This window comes from Pezoporus flaviventris, unplaced genomic scaffold (assembly GCF_033815535.1).
Source record: "Pezoporus flaviventris isolate CSIRO_AGI_PZ_B2104156 unplaced genomic scaffold, CSIRO_AGI_Pfla_v1 ptg000213l, whole genome shotgun sequence".
Classification (NCBI taxonomy): domain Eukaryota; kingdom Metazoa; phylum Chordata; class Aves; order Psittaciformes; family Psittacidae; genus Pezoporus; species Pezoporus flaviventris.
This window is the reverse complement of record NW_026892761.1, coordinates 5,920,288-5,935,432: the sequence shown is the minus strand read 5'-3', so window position 1 is coordinate 5,935,432 and position 15,145 is coordinate 5,920,288. Positions and strand designations below refer to the sequence as shown.

The 15,145-nt window shown below is 37.8% G+C and overlaps 1 protein-coding gene across 8 annotated transcripts in view; it reads left to right on the top strand.

The window, feature by feature from the left end:
* SULF2 (sulfatase 2) overlaps positions 1–15,145 on the top strand; it is a 147,899-nt gene that overhangs the window by 87,490 nt on the left and 45,264 nt on the right. For all 8 annotated transcript variants that reach the window (XM_061441564.1, XM_061441561.1, XM_061441565.1 and 5 more), the window contains one exon: positions 4,897–5,136. In XM_061441564.1, coding sequence (XP_061297548.1) covers positions 4,897–5,136 — 240 coding nt within the window. The remainder of the gene's footprint in view (positions 1–4,896; positions 5,137–15,145) is intronic.

Below are 15,145 nucleotides of genomic sequence, written 5' to 3'. Positions count from 1 at the left end.
TAAACATGTGCTTTGCTTGATTATTTGGAATAACAAATTAACTGACAGAGTCTGGGTTTGTTACCTGAATAAGCTTATATTTATTAAATGTTGTCTGTAGTTAGAAGTGATTAACACAAACCAGTTTACATTAATAATTTTGCATTAGAAATATGCTTTTAAGTGGGTATAAAGTGTGGATCATCTGAAAGATGAGAGCTTGTGTATGTGTGGTCTGGTGAGGTTTTTGATAGTTGAGAAAAACTGGAAAACAGACCTCACAGAAGAAATGGAACACAATAGTAAAATTAACCAGTTTGTATCATTTACACACTTCCTCATCTGGTTGGGAAGTTAATCACAGCAATGTGGCAATATTCCTGCAGATGCTTTCCTTTTATCAGTATTGTTGCATGTCTGCAGGATTGTAGATGTCACGTTCTTCTCAAAGGTGGTGAGGAAGCCTTCTATGACACTAACCCCACTAAATACAAGTGTAATTTATATTAGTAGGATCAGAAAATTAGTTGTTGTTGTTGTCATTGTCACTTTTCTAATGGATATTTGGATCACAAAGAAAGCAGCTTGAATAATGCATATCCAAAAGAACTTAACTGCATTATCTTGCAGGCTTAGAAGGTGGTCCTAAAAAATTTATCATCTTCCATTTTATGCTAGCCTGCTTGTTTCTGATGCAATTGTCTAAGTCCTTTGGGCAGTATAGTTTCTCTTCTCTGATAATCTGATGCTTTCCAATTTCAAGCATAATGGGCATGTGTCCACACAAATTAGGATCTAACTAAGGAAAATCCATTTGATGAAGCTGAGATTTGATATTTGTCATTTGCCACTAATGGCTCTGGGAGACCCAATATTTATTTGAATTAATTTTTATTCTTGTCTCTTGTCTGGAGAGCTGTCCAGGTTAATCATAATTGCCATTTGTGGGGATTGTGGTTAATGCACTTAAGAAAGATGGGAATAAAATGTGAATAATGAACAAAAGCTAAGGAAAACTTGGAAGCTGTGAAGCTGTTGCAAAAAAAAGCTGTGCCTAACTAAGATTTCATCTGCTTCTAAAAATATTCTGTAACTGATGGGTGTTCAAGCTTTCATTGTTCTTGTGTGACTGACTTTTGAGGCAAAAGGGAAGCCAACACGATCTCAAGTGCTCTTAACAGCTTTTCCTTTATTCAATTTAAGATATATTTAATAGAGTACCAATAGCAGGTGGAGTTTACCAGAATGTCTTTCTTTCAGGAAAGGAGTGCAACTTTTTGTTACTGCTTTTTTGAATTTTTACTACTGTTAACCACAAGTTTTACTTGGGAAACCAAACCTCAGCCTTGTGTTGAAAAAGGAAAAGATTTATGAAGGGCTGATGAAAAGGATGCAGAATTTCCAGGTCAAAGGGGAACAAATGTAAATTGTAATATATACAAATGGAGGAAGATAAATGAGAACACAGAGAACTCCTGAAACACACACTTAGTTGACTGTCTAATCAAGGGAGTTGTATTGACAAGCAGAATGTAAAGAAGAGGAATATACTGACGAGGAGAAAGAATTAATTAAAAACAAAGACTTTTCTTTCCCCCTTTAGAGCCATTTAAGTCCAAGTTAGTATAATGCTGACGTCCCCTGTGTGATGGACTCAGCACCTCCAGTTTAATTAGGTTTGCCTGCCTTGTTTCTGTGGTTTAACAAACCAGCTTATTTCATTATCTCATAGTTCAAGAAAGGTTTGGTTATTTGGAAAGTATTTCAGCCATGTTAGAAAATCTGAGTGAGAGGTAGTTTGTATGTTCCTACAGCTTCCTCTGGAAAACTATATAAGTGGCATGGAAGATGATGTTTCTTAGTTATCATGTGCAGAATGAAGCCTTAGAGCTTCGTTCAATTTAAATAGGAGAATAAAAAAGAGGAAATGAAGATGTGAAAAGGGTATCTAATGATGTTCAGATAAGATTAAAAAAAATAGAAGGCTTTATGGGACAGTTAATTAACATTCTGGGGTTCAGTTAACTTATCTGCATATGGATAGCACTTCTTAAATTGTGCTTCAGAGTAGACCAAGTCACTTGGGACTTAATACATGTCCTTCAGCAGTTGGAGTTCCTAAGACTTACGTAAATTATGACCTCTGACAGCAAACACAACTATTGAGAAAGTCAGTATTTTCTCTTAGACAACTGGTATATTTTCTCCATTAGTATTAGTCAAAATATCAGCCTTATCCCTAAAGTAATCCCCCCCAGTGTGGAGACACACTGAGAAAAGTTATGGATACCACACAAGTGTCAAGTGGGATTTCCACCTTGGTTTTGCCTCACTTTACGTGAGCAGCTTCAATGCACCACATTGATTAAACTTTCCTGTTTTCACAGTAGTCCAATGGATATTTTTTTAAATGGCTTAGAAATTTTGCATGTAACTACTGAATAATTTTTATTTATCATCAGTGGGTTTAGGTAACAGAACATTTTCTGAATTAAATATTGACACTTCAAAGCATGACTTCTCTTGGAATATCCACTAATGAAACCCCAGAAGGTTTTCCATATCAAGAGGTGATTTGATGAGGTTCCAGTTGGTGATTAACACATAACTAATCTTCTGACATAGATGATTTTCTACTTTTTCTCACAATTCTGTGTTTGTATCAGAAGCAAGCTGAAGAAAATAAGTTTTGGTTGGCTGGTTTAATGCTGTGTAAAATATTTAAAGCTGGCCTATTTAAGACTGTGCGAAGGAGTATGCTGGATTTTTACCTTCCACTGATCTGTCACTCTGTGTTAGTTCTCAAGCTGGGGAAGCAGATTAGATCATATGTTTTTCTATTAAAGACTGTTGATATATAGGGCCTTGTCATTACAGCAGTTTTATTAAAGGAGGTTACTGTCCCCAAGGGGAGTCTTAACATGTACTGTTATTTATGCACAGATGCCTCTGTCATTTAAAGAGGTTGTTAAATTGTATTTTAATATTGGGATGACAAAACATTGTTATGGTCTGCCTGTTTATGCTTGGGCTAGCTCATAAGACAACGCAGAGGAAATGTCTGCAGTTTTCAGGCTTGCATAATGTATAATTGCCTGTTACAATTGTTAACTGTAGTGTTAGTGCCTTTGAGCACTAACACTTATCCCACAGTTACGGAAACAAAAAAAAATCTTGATTTCTTAAGAAACTTCTTTTTGATATTTGACAAGTTCTGAAGGAGGAGTGCGATAACCTGCCTTGGTTCTTGTCAAAAAGTGGTATGACAGACATGGGCTGTGGCCCGAGTAAGAAAAGGATCTCAAGGGAACTAATACCATGGCAGTTTTTAAGTGACATGACCTATAGTAGCAATTGGCCTTCCTTTATGGTGCCAGAGAGTCACATTTTGTACGTGGCTTGAGACTATTTTCCTTTTAGGTTTTGACTCCTGGTTATTTCAATGTGCCCTGTATCAAACCTACTTATTGTTGCAATTTCATAATGATATCTCCATCAAAAGGGCTTAGAAGAAACCTAAACCCATTATTGATAGAAGCAACACACAGTTTATGCCAGATGTTTGCAGGATGCATTGATTAAATCTGAACTATTAATCCAACTCAGCCTTAGGTAAGTTAGCTCCAGTCCTACTCCAGCATGAGCCCATACCTTCATCTTTATGTGGTCCATTGGCTTGCCCAGTTCATAACATGAAGGGAGGGTTGATGATGGAAAGGTTTACTCTCCTTTTCAAGGTCATGCTGAGGACAAGTACCATTGTAAGTTCTTTGTAAAATGGAAATTCTTCACAGATCAAGTATAACTCTGTTGCAGTTTTAACTGTCAGGCACTGATAGGTGAGGGAAACGAAATGTCTCTTTTATTTCTGATCCTTGGTGTTTCTGCATGTAGGAAGAGCTCTGATATGGATCCAGATCTTGCTAGGTGGATGTCTATAGTAAAGATAAGTCTTTGTCTAAAGTCTTGTCTTAAATAGGAAACAGAACAGCCATTTGGCAGCGGTATGGCTTTTAGTAATTGTTGCAAAAAGACTTTTGCTCCTGTTACCCAAATTCATCCAAGCCCCTGCCAGTTAAACTTGCTTGCTTGTTTTTAGTTGATGGTAATAAACTACAGGGTGTTATCTGTCCCAAGCTGTCATCTAAAAATACGATTCTGCAGAACCAAGACTAAGAAAAGTTGGAGAGTTTTAGATAACACTGTTATCAAAATGGATCAAGTGGATAGATAGAGCTCAGTGAGCTGTTATGGAAATTATTATGACGGGTTTACTTTGGTTCAGTGAAGGCTGCATAAATCAATACCTGCTAATACCTCACATTAGGAAAAAGAACATTTTATTTAGAGAACAGCTCAGTCCCTGCTTGAGCAGACTGTTGGATAAATAATCTTCCAGCCGCAGTGGTTCTGTGATTACAACCCGCAGCTTTTTGCAGAAAATTGGCACAAAACGTGGTGCATCAGGTATCTTCTGAAACCAAGGCGTAAATAATGCTTGAGCATGCAAACCTTGGTCAGGGTTGCTGCACAAAGTGAATTTTACCCTCAGGCCACATTGTCTTAGCCTCATTCCTGCTGTTTCTTGCTTTCAGCTACTGGAACAGTACTAATGGCTCAAAAATGGTTGCACAGGTAGTGCAGAGAGTTATTGTGGTAACTCTTGAGCTTAGAGTGAGAGAAATTAAGCATTGTTATCTATGTCAACACGTTTGAGTCAAATCTTAAGACTTCAGTATTTGGTCCTTCTTAAAACAAGAGAACTTCTCTACAGGAGGGACAATAATCTTTTGGGATTTGGGTTTGCTATGAGGTTACAGTGCCCTTACTACATGTGCTTTGTTCTGATTTCTGATGTAACATGTGAGCTCTTAGTTCTTGTGACTGAAATAATTCTGAGATGGTTTGTTATTCCAGGGTCTATGCAAGTAATGAATAAAACAAGGCGGATCATGGAACATGGAGGTGCTCATTTCATCAATGCCTTTGTTACAACACCCATGTGCTGCCCATCTCGTTCCTCTATTCTTACCGGGAAGTACGTTCACAACCACAACACTTACACTAACAATGAGAACTGCTCTTCTCCATCCTGGCAGGCCCAGCATGAAATACGTACGTTTGCAGTGTACCTCAACAACACAGGATACAGGACAGGTAAGATCAAGGCTGGCTCCATCTGAAAACTTCCTTAGACTAATTGGTACAGAGGCTAATGTGTATAGTATTTTAATTTGCTCTCCTAATGGACTGCAGCAGTGCAGCGTGCCAAGGCTTCCGTCTTGCATGTAGGTTTAGCTTCCTTGTACTTTTACTTGAGGAAATGAAAATGCAAACAAACAAAAAAATCCCCCCAAAACACAAAACCAAAGACTTCCCAGAAGCTGGGAAGGATAAAATAATGTGCATGATTGAACCAAAGGTAGTATGCCCTGCAATTACCTGAAGTGCACAGAGCAGACAAGAAAGATACTATGGAAAGAAATTAGTGATTTAAATTTGTCATAAACAGGACATATTAATCAAACTAAGAATACAAGAGAAGGACCTCTTCATTCTGGACTTTGGGGTAGAGCTGTCAGCTGGATTGGTTTCTCTAGACAATTTGTTCCCAGGAAGTTGTTGAGGATAATGACTGAGGAGTAATGGGCAAGATCAGATGTATGCCTGAGAAACAAATGATCCCCTTTGCATGCAGTGCTTCTTAGGAGCAAATGTCCTTATTTCAGAAAATATATAGTGTGTTTCACACCTATTTTGTTCATGCATTCTCCAGAAATGAGATTTGGGTCCTTGCCTATTACAGTGGTTTTGTCACTATTCTTGCTAATGCCTTTTTTCATGATAAGAAGGAGGCATAAGCCTGGTTTTAGTTGAGTTATTTATAGTATATGCACCATAGTATTATAGGATAGTTGTGTTTGATACTATACGGATTTCTTCTTTCTTTGTATATCTGCTATTTGAGGTTTCCAGAAACTGGCATAAATCCTGAATAACAACTGTAACAAGGTTACTATTTTCTTTCTAGCTATTCACGTGAGTTTTACGTTATTGCCGCAAAGCCTTGGTCTTAAAATAAATAGGTAATTTCCTTGTTTTGTTTATCTAAAATAAAACCATGAATTAATCTGGAAAGAAATAAATAGGGGGAAGTGCACATACCTTCTTAATTGGTTGCTGTTTCCCTCCATTTATCATTCCTGGCACTGATACCAGTGATCATATGAATACCACACCAAGGTTAATGGCTTATTCTTCACAGATTATTTGTTCTGTGTTTGCTGATGTTTGTTTGTTGTAATAATTTTTACATTTAGTGACTATATTTCAAGCACCTGCTATTTCTACCAATGTGCATAGCTATTGCAAGTGTCCTGGTATTTGTATGTCTTAAATTCTTACATTAACTTAATGCTTAAATTTAGACCCAAGATCGTCGTGAACCTGTATTATACTTTCAGCCTTAATTTTTTCTCTCTTAATTTGCAAACTAAATGTATTAGAAGACATGGTAATAGTACTTTTACAAGTACAAAGCAGTCTTCAGGTGTAAATGAGATCCTCATTCATGTAGTTAAATGTGACATGTTATTATACAAACTTAAATGGTAATTGCCATCATTGGAGGCGGGTGTTCATTTCTGATCTACAGTTAGTCTTGAGTTATCCACTCTGAAGCAGTAAGAAGGTATTGGTTTACCTTTCTTGCTTTTTCTTCCCCAAAGATCTGATCAGATTTACCTGCTTCAGAAACAGTGGGAAATTGAACTTGAGAACCTTGTTCTCTCACTTTCAAAAGTAGCATACTGAGGAGAGCATTTGGGAGATGATGAATATAGTTTCTCTCAAGCGGGGAGTGCTCTTTGAACATGACTGCAGTGAACAAAGGAAGACCTGGAAAGCACAAGAGATCATTTGTAATTTTTTATTATTATTATTATTGAGTTCCATGGTTTGTGCTGCAAACAGTTTAAATTCTTGATTCTCCCTCCCCCACCCCTTCTTTTTTTTTTTTTTTTTTTTAAGAAGGAGAAGAAAAAGAAGCCTGGAGCCATGAGGAATAAAGCCTTTTCAGGCTTGCTTTTATATTGAAGTTCACAACCTTGGAGTGAGAAAGCTATTGCTTTGGAAAGGAGTTGGGTTTTTTCCTTAATTCAGAAGCCAGGCCTTCTCCCCATGTGTCTCTCTTTTTTGTTTAAACTTGAAGGAAGAAGTTGTGCTGTTCTACTGCACTTAACCTTCCCTGTGTTTTTTCTCCTTGCCGCTTGTTTCACATCTCCTTGTGCTCTGCTCTAGTCCTTGTGATCTCCCTGTGTGGTGTTCTCTTACAAAAGGTGATTCTGCTTGGAACTGTTCTTCCTGCATTGTAGTGTTTCCCTGTGGCATCTGCAGAGGCTGGATCTCTGCAGACTTCTGCTGCTCCTGACATCTCTGGGGAATGTGCTAGTGTTAGGCAGGCAGGAGGGAGCAGTGTGGGGTATGCTTCTCTTCTGTTACAAGTGAAAAGTATAAGAGGAGATGGAAAAGGTGTGACTTTCTTGTAGTTGCTTTTCAGTTTCAGCTTTTGTTGCTTGTTTAATGTTTTTTAAATTTGGCACTTTAAAAAGTTTCACCAACTTTGTTAGGCACCAGACTTGGCAGAATAGAGATGGAAATGAGAGGCTGAGCTCAAGGGAAGTTCTTTCTTTGCCTGTAACAGCCAGGGTTTTGACCATCATGCATAAGGCTTACTGTCACTTTATGTGGATGGGTTAAAATAAATAGCATGACAAGGCAAAGAGTGGGTTTTCCTTCCATAGTGAAAGCCACTGAGGCAGTAGGTACTGCAAACATTAACCTATCCTCACAGTCTAAGAAATGCCAATGTCCTGAACAGCAACTTAAATCTGTCCTTTTCACGCGCCCTCTTCATGCAGACAACATGTTCCCAATGTCAGTATATTAAAGCAATCGGTCTGATTTTTGAAGAGCTTCTCACATCATTGTCCTATTGCATATTGTGGGAAATTAGGCAAGAAGGACAATTTATGTAAACAAACCAAGTCAATTGATGAATTAATCTTTAGAAAAGTCAGTGTAAGCAACATCTGAATCAACACTAACTTAAATTAATGGATGCTAGCACTTCAGCTTGGAGCAGGAGATGATTAGAATGGAAAAGAAACAAAGAGATCTGTGGCAAACATTTCTGAGTGACAGGGAATTTCTCTGCCAAAGGTTCTTGTGTAAACATTTACGGAAAAAAAGTTCTGTTTTCTATGAGCATACCCATCTCTTTCTGTGAGGCTGCTTTTAAAATGCATGATGCATTGTTGCATGCTTGGGTCCTGAAGCAACAAATACCAAGATGTTTTATTGGAATACAGATTTAAACTTTCCCTTAGACATTACTTAATGAGAAAAGCTTTTCTTTTTCATTTGCCTGGCTGGCTCAATGACTAGGTCTTAAAATTGGTGACTGATTCCAGAATATTTTGTCAGCCTTATCTGCAGTCAGGAAATGAAAAAACATGTTTATCTTATTAAATTCAACAGAATTAGGGATGGTGGGCCAAATTCAGCCTGGCAGAAGGACACTCTTGCTTCACTGAATCTTCTGAGAGGGTTCTGTTAATTTATATTTGTGCTTAATAACGTGGCTGAGTATGCTGCAAATGCAGTATATGTTTCAGCAAACTTACTAGCCTTGTTTCTGTGGAGCAGTACCTATAGTACAGCTAACCCTATTCACTTAAATAAACCCATTAGCAGAGGAAAAAGTGGCTACTTGTAGGGTAATATGTCAGTATCTCGCTCTGATTCTAAGTCCATACTTGAACAAAGAATTAATAAATGCTTTTTTGCACCAGTCATGTATTTTGAACCTAAAGAAAAGTCATTGTAGGAGGTTCATCTCTGCCATTGTAAAAAAAATATTCTTGGGAATAAAAGTAAGAATCATTCTTAGCCCTTTCATAGGGCTTTACAGTAATTAACTAATGAATTCATTAAAATTCAGTGACAATCTTCCGTTTCCTTCCATTAATATTAGACTAAGAAGATACAGTGGCTGACTGCATTCAAATAATTATTTTTCCACTTCACTGTCTCAGCCTTTGACATTTTAAAGTGATTTTACTGTTAAATCGTAAGAAAGAGGAGAAAGGCTATTGGCAAATGTTTATTAAAGGAGGAATGAACCTGAAAAATGTGTGATCAGATTTAATATCTAGATACATGCGAGGAGAAAAACCCTCAGATTATCAGTTCCTTGCTGTAGAATTTGCTGTCTTCACAATAGTTGGCAGTTGCTGGTTTTTATTACAGAAATACTTGAAAACTTAACTGAAGTTGATCTCTGTGTATAACTGCTTGGTAGGGAATCACTGGTGACCTAAGCAGTCAAAGGGTAGATGGAAATGGAGATGCAATAGTGAAGTACTTTCTAAAAGGTCACATGCAGGTGAAGAGCAACATGAAAAGATGCAGGTTGTGATTCACAGTCCAGTGCCCACTCTGCCTTGCTGTGCTTCACTGTCATGGTACATGTGTATAAAGAAAACTGATTATCCAGGTCAGAGTAACATCCTCTATGCATGACAAAGAGCACCTGCAGCTCATGAAGAACTGAAGGCCATTTTAAAAATAATAACCAAGTGATTTATGATTCAGACTTAGTTTTTAGCACTGATTTGCAAGATCAGGAACAGAAGTGTTATGATCCTCATTTCCAAGACAGCCAGGTGACTTTTCAAAACTGGTTATCAGGTTTCTGAATTATTTATCTGGAAGGTAAATGAGTTTCTTTGAATCTTTTGCTCTTTTTATGGAAATATTATTTTAGCAAGATCTGTCCATTTATACCTGTTAGTTTGAGAACATTTGACTTGAAAATGGCCTAAAAGAAAGATTGGGCATAGCAGCTGTATTGTGAGCTGTTGCTGCAACAGGAAACCAAGGATCTGTGCTGGAAAGGACACAAGATGAAGCCTGATGTATAGCCCAAAGCCACTGACTTTGTCCATGTCACTGCTTCTGGTGGGCTTGGCCCATGGCAGTGAATTATTGAGCTGGAATATCCTGCAAATATTCTGGAGATTGGCATTTTCAAAGAAAAGTCAGCTCTGGATTTCCTGTCATATATGTGTTAAAGAGTTTCTTTTTCTCCCAGCGCTAATATCAGTTCTAAACTATAAATTGGTTTCAAGTCAAACATGAATGTATCTTTTCCCTCTGTTTCCCTGAGTTGAGTTCTAAGCATAAGTAATTTCACTTTAAACATACTATAATGCATGATAACTTAAAATGAGAGCACATTAAGTAGAGCTGTGTTCCCCTGAGGATTACGCGGACATGGTAGAAGTGAAACTTACTTGTACAGCTACTTTTTCATTACCTGTTTTCTCCATGTTAGCTTTATGTTGCTTAGTGCACACATTTTAACTGTCCTGAAGAGAGGAATATATACACTTCTGTGAGTAACTTGCTGAGTAAAATCCACAAGATGGCCTGTAATCCAGTATTACTTTCCCAGGAGTCAGAGACCAAGGCATCCACAACTACAGAGTTCAGATGTCTGTGGCTCCCTTATTTCCAGTCATATTTTGTTTCCTTCTTACCCTCTCTTTTATTTCTTCCTCTAAATCTGTTTTCAACAAAAAATATTGTAGGTTGTGCAAAGTACCTCATATTTTTCTTTCCCCCTACTATAATGTACTCTTCTGATAGGATGCCCATTTTACCACTTGAAGTGTAATGGCTTTATCATACTGATTTATCATTTCAAGCAAGAAGTTATTCATAGCTTGATATTTCTTCAGAAATAACATTATCATTTCATAGCATTCAAAACAGCTAAAGGCTGAACCAAATACTTGCACATACATGATAAATGTTTTTAAAGTCTTTATTAGTGTAGATCTTTTAGGATGGCAGAACTTAACAAAATAAAGGAACATATTGGCTTACTAAGTTTTTCATCAGGCAGTGCTATTTTTGTTCAGTATTAGGTAGCTTATCAGCCAGAAATGAGAAGAAATTCCCTCCTTCTCAATCCAATTTAAGATCTCTAGCTAGCAGTTTAAGTTCTTCTATTACCTTCTTGCATTCTTTTTTCTTTTATTTTCTAGAATGCTGGGGTTTGGTTTTTTTTTGTTGTTTTGTTTGTTTTTTTGTTTTTTTTTCTGAAGTCTTTCAAAATAATCTCATTTTAGTAATGTGATTTATTGAATGCATTTTTCTTAAGTTCTTTTTCCTATACATACAAAGGTGTGAGTGTTCTACATGGCCCACACAGATCATGGTGGATAACACCATGGTTAGATACTTGCCCTGTACAGCAGTGATACACAATGTAGTGGGCACTGCAAAAGCTTAGTGATGTGGAAGTTCAAAGATAGAACAATGAGCGGTGTGCCATCTTTTAATAAAGTGCATAAGAGAACAGTGATGATGGCGAAGACGTGCCGGTGCCTACGGCATAGACTTTGCAGATGGATTCTAATTCCAGTTTCTGGAAGTTGAATTCCAATTGCTTTGAACTGGAACACCTCCATGTCTTCTTGTATGTTTCATTACTATGAGTACTGCCCTGAGACTTTCGTCTCATCTTCCAAGTTAGTGATCGTAGCACTTCTTGGTACATGTGTACATGTGTACATGTTACGCATGGGAAGACTATATATGTTTCTGAGATAGATGCATTTCAGGACTGTAAAATATGACTGGTTATTTGAAGTGTCATGTATGTCAAAAGTAAAAGGTAAATGTACAGGCAATAAACTTCTTTAGAACCTGAATTTCTTCTCTTTCAATCAATATCTTTTTGAAAGGAATTCTGTGGTTGTATTGAACCAGGTTTGGACTTCTCTCTTAGTTGGGTTCAGTAAGATGTAGTTGTTTTTATTTATGAACTAATGCTTTAAGTAGTGTTCCTCCAAGTTTATTGCTATGTGGAAAAACCCAGCTTGTTAAAATACAGCAAATATTTTTTCTTCACAGCATATCTTGGTACTTCCCTAAAAGCTTGGTAATTGGGTTTTCTTCAAATCCTAGAGACAAAATGGCTCTAAATGAATTTCTTTTGGAGTTGGCCCAAGTAGCGTGGTGTAGACTTTGGTATTTCAGTAAAGATTCAGCGTTAAGCTAGATGAGCTTTTGCTTAGACTGTTATTAAAAAATAGGTCTGACAATCCACCGTTGGGGAGGTTTGGGGGTTTTATGTGTGAAGGAGGAAATGTTGATGTGAAGAGAGGATAAATCTAAAGGTTAAGATTCTTCTGTGACTGTGATATGTAAAATGGGGGGTGATACCCTCAGTAAATTTTTAATAAAATACTTTGTGTTGCAATTTTGATGTTGGGAAGTGATTTATGGAAAATCTGAATGGTCGGGATTGGCCACCAAGGCGTATGAGCAGGCGAACTGGTGACAGTGCCCTGTGCTGTGAAGGAGTGCTCTAAACCACGCAGCCAGACCTGCTTTCTCATGTGCTGCCTAGCACAGGAAATCATACTGCTGCAACACAGTAAGTCATCTTGTCCTGAATTGTGATAAAGATTGATGATAGGGAGATTGCTATTTCTAGATGTTACTCCTTTAACTTTTAAAAGGTGTGTGTGTGTGAGAGGGCTGTTCAGAATGGTATTTATGCCTTACAATTCGAGTTGTGTTTGAACTTTCGTAGGCTGTGCCATAGACATTAGTGAAGGCAGCTTGGCCCTAGTCCTTCTGGGAATTTCCTCACCTGAGAAGGACAAGCAAGACTTGGCTCCCACTCAGCATTCTTCAGTTTGATTCCTTGTTGACCATTTCAAAATATTTGGTTTGAGCCCTTTTGTTTTATTTGGCTTCATCTGTTCCCTTTCAGCCAATTCCCCTGATTCATTAAATAGATCTTGGCACTGATCCTTGGCCACAACTGAGGAATGTGCAATGCAAATTCAGGAAGAGGGAACAAAGGTGTCATAAAGATTACTGTGCATTGCCTTTGTCCTACTAGATATCAAACTAGTCCCCTGGCATAACAAGAAAGCCTGTAGGCTATTCTAACTGCAGTGGATACCAGCCACTGTACAACATGGTTTTTACAGCTATTATGCTTCAGGAATTGTAATGATAATTTTTATTCCAGTTACAGAGAAGAGCTGTGCATGTAGAGGCTCTTGCCTTTAGTAATACTCTTTTTATGTCCCTGTGATGGTGGCTGGAGCATATGATCTTTAAGAAAATTTTGTGCTATCAGTGTATTATAGGTTAGAGAAAAATTGGGCCATCATGTGCAATAGACTAAAAATATGTGTGTGTGTGTGTACACCTGTACTTCTCTCCTTAGTCTAGCTGGTTCAGTATTTCAATGAATTTGTAATTTCAAGGACTGTTGCAGACATAAAAAGGAAAAGAACTAAAGAAGTCTTCCTTAGCACTCTGGAACTGGTGCTAAGCAAGAGCAAAATGTGGTCTTAAACCCTGCTTTTCCTCCTTTAAAATACTCTAAAATCCAGGAACTCAGTGTTTTGAGCAATCCATTAGATTCATAGCAGTTACTGTGATATTAATACTATTACTGTATCTTCAAATCTCTGCAGTAGTGTTGTATTTGCAGTTGTCACTAAAGGTGCCAGTTGGGACCGTTTTGTTCAGGTGAATTCAGCACTTAGGAGTTACAGATTTTTGGAAAATCTGGTCAGTTACTTTGATACCTGATAAGAACTGATCTGTCCTGAAAAGTATTTTCCATGGGACCTAATTTAATATTATAGTATTTTATCTCAGAACGTTCATACTTCTGCTTGAAATCCATAAATTTCACTGGGTTTGGTGTATTGTACAGTTTGAGCGTATTTGGCCATGATGTGAGAGCAAAGCTGAATTGACCTTTGGGCTTACTGCTTGTTACATGCATACTTAGTCATGCTGAGAGTGCTTTCTCATCAGCTTTCCTCTGATTGTCTCTTAGAGGACAAAAACTACTGAAAGTGATTTTTGTTAGGTATACAACAGAAAGAAGATCTGAAATTACCCCTTTCCCCAGTCCAGAATTAAGGGATTGCTCAAATGTAGCTAATTGTTCAACTTTGAGCTGGGAACAACTGCTGTCAGATACGGAAGTGAAAGATTTTAGAGGGGTAGACAAATCCCTATGAGCAGCTAAGGCTCACAGCTCAAAACCTAAGTTAATACCTGGAAAGCTGGCTGTTAAAATATGTCAGAAAAACTGCTTTAAATACATCTTTCAAGTACTTAATGCACAACATTCTCTTTTAAATGTAGAGGGTTAATAGCTTAAAAGGTGAGTTTAACTTCACAGTCATGGTGGTAAGTGCAATGTAATGGAGTGCTAATAGGCGGATGTAGCTACATAGCATGAAGGATATGAAGACTCCAGGAGGAGCAATGTGTGGTGTAAATACTGAATGTACTGTCTGGGAGCAACAAAAAGCTAAATTTTACTTCCAGCTTAAGGATTTATTATGAGACCATGAATTTTTATAAATATATTCCAAAATTCTCAAATCCAGGAATCACGTATATTCAACTGAAGATGGGCTTCATAAGTCACTGAGTCCGTCATGGGATCACCGGCTAATTTGGGCTGGAAGGGACCTCAGGAGGTCTGTTTTCCACTGCCTGCTCAAAGCCTGTCCCAGGCCATGTTGCTGAGAGCTTGATCCAGTCTAGTCTTGAGAAACACCAAGGATTGGAATTGACAGTGTTTCTGAGCAACCTGTTTCACTCTTCAACTCTTCTTTGTGAAACAGCTTTTATTTACATCCAGGCCAAACATCGCTTGTTTCAGTTTGTGCTGGTTCTTTCTTCTCCTTCCATCATGCACCACCATGAGGAGCTGGCTTTGTCCTGTCAGTAATAGCCCCACAGATGAAAAGGTTCTTAGGTCCCCTTGAAGCCTGGCTAGTGTTGTTGCACAGAGTATATTTTCCTAGTGCATGACCTGCTTTGGCTTTATGTGTAGCAAGAGCTCTATCTTTCACTGCTTCCCAACAGAACATAACATGGCACTGTCAGAAAGCTATTACCAGTACTCCTCTCATACATTCCTTTATTGATTTCCTTCTCACTTTACTTAAAATTAGCATAAATACTATGATCATACAGTTAAGCAGGTTATTAGGGGAATGGATAAGTGGTCTTGGCCAGTAGTCTATCAGATGACTATGGTCAGAAT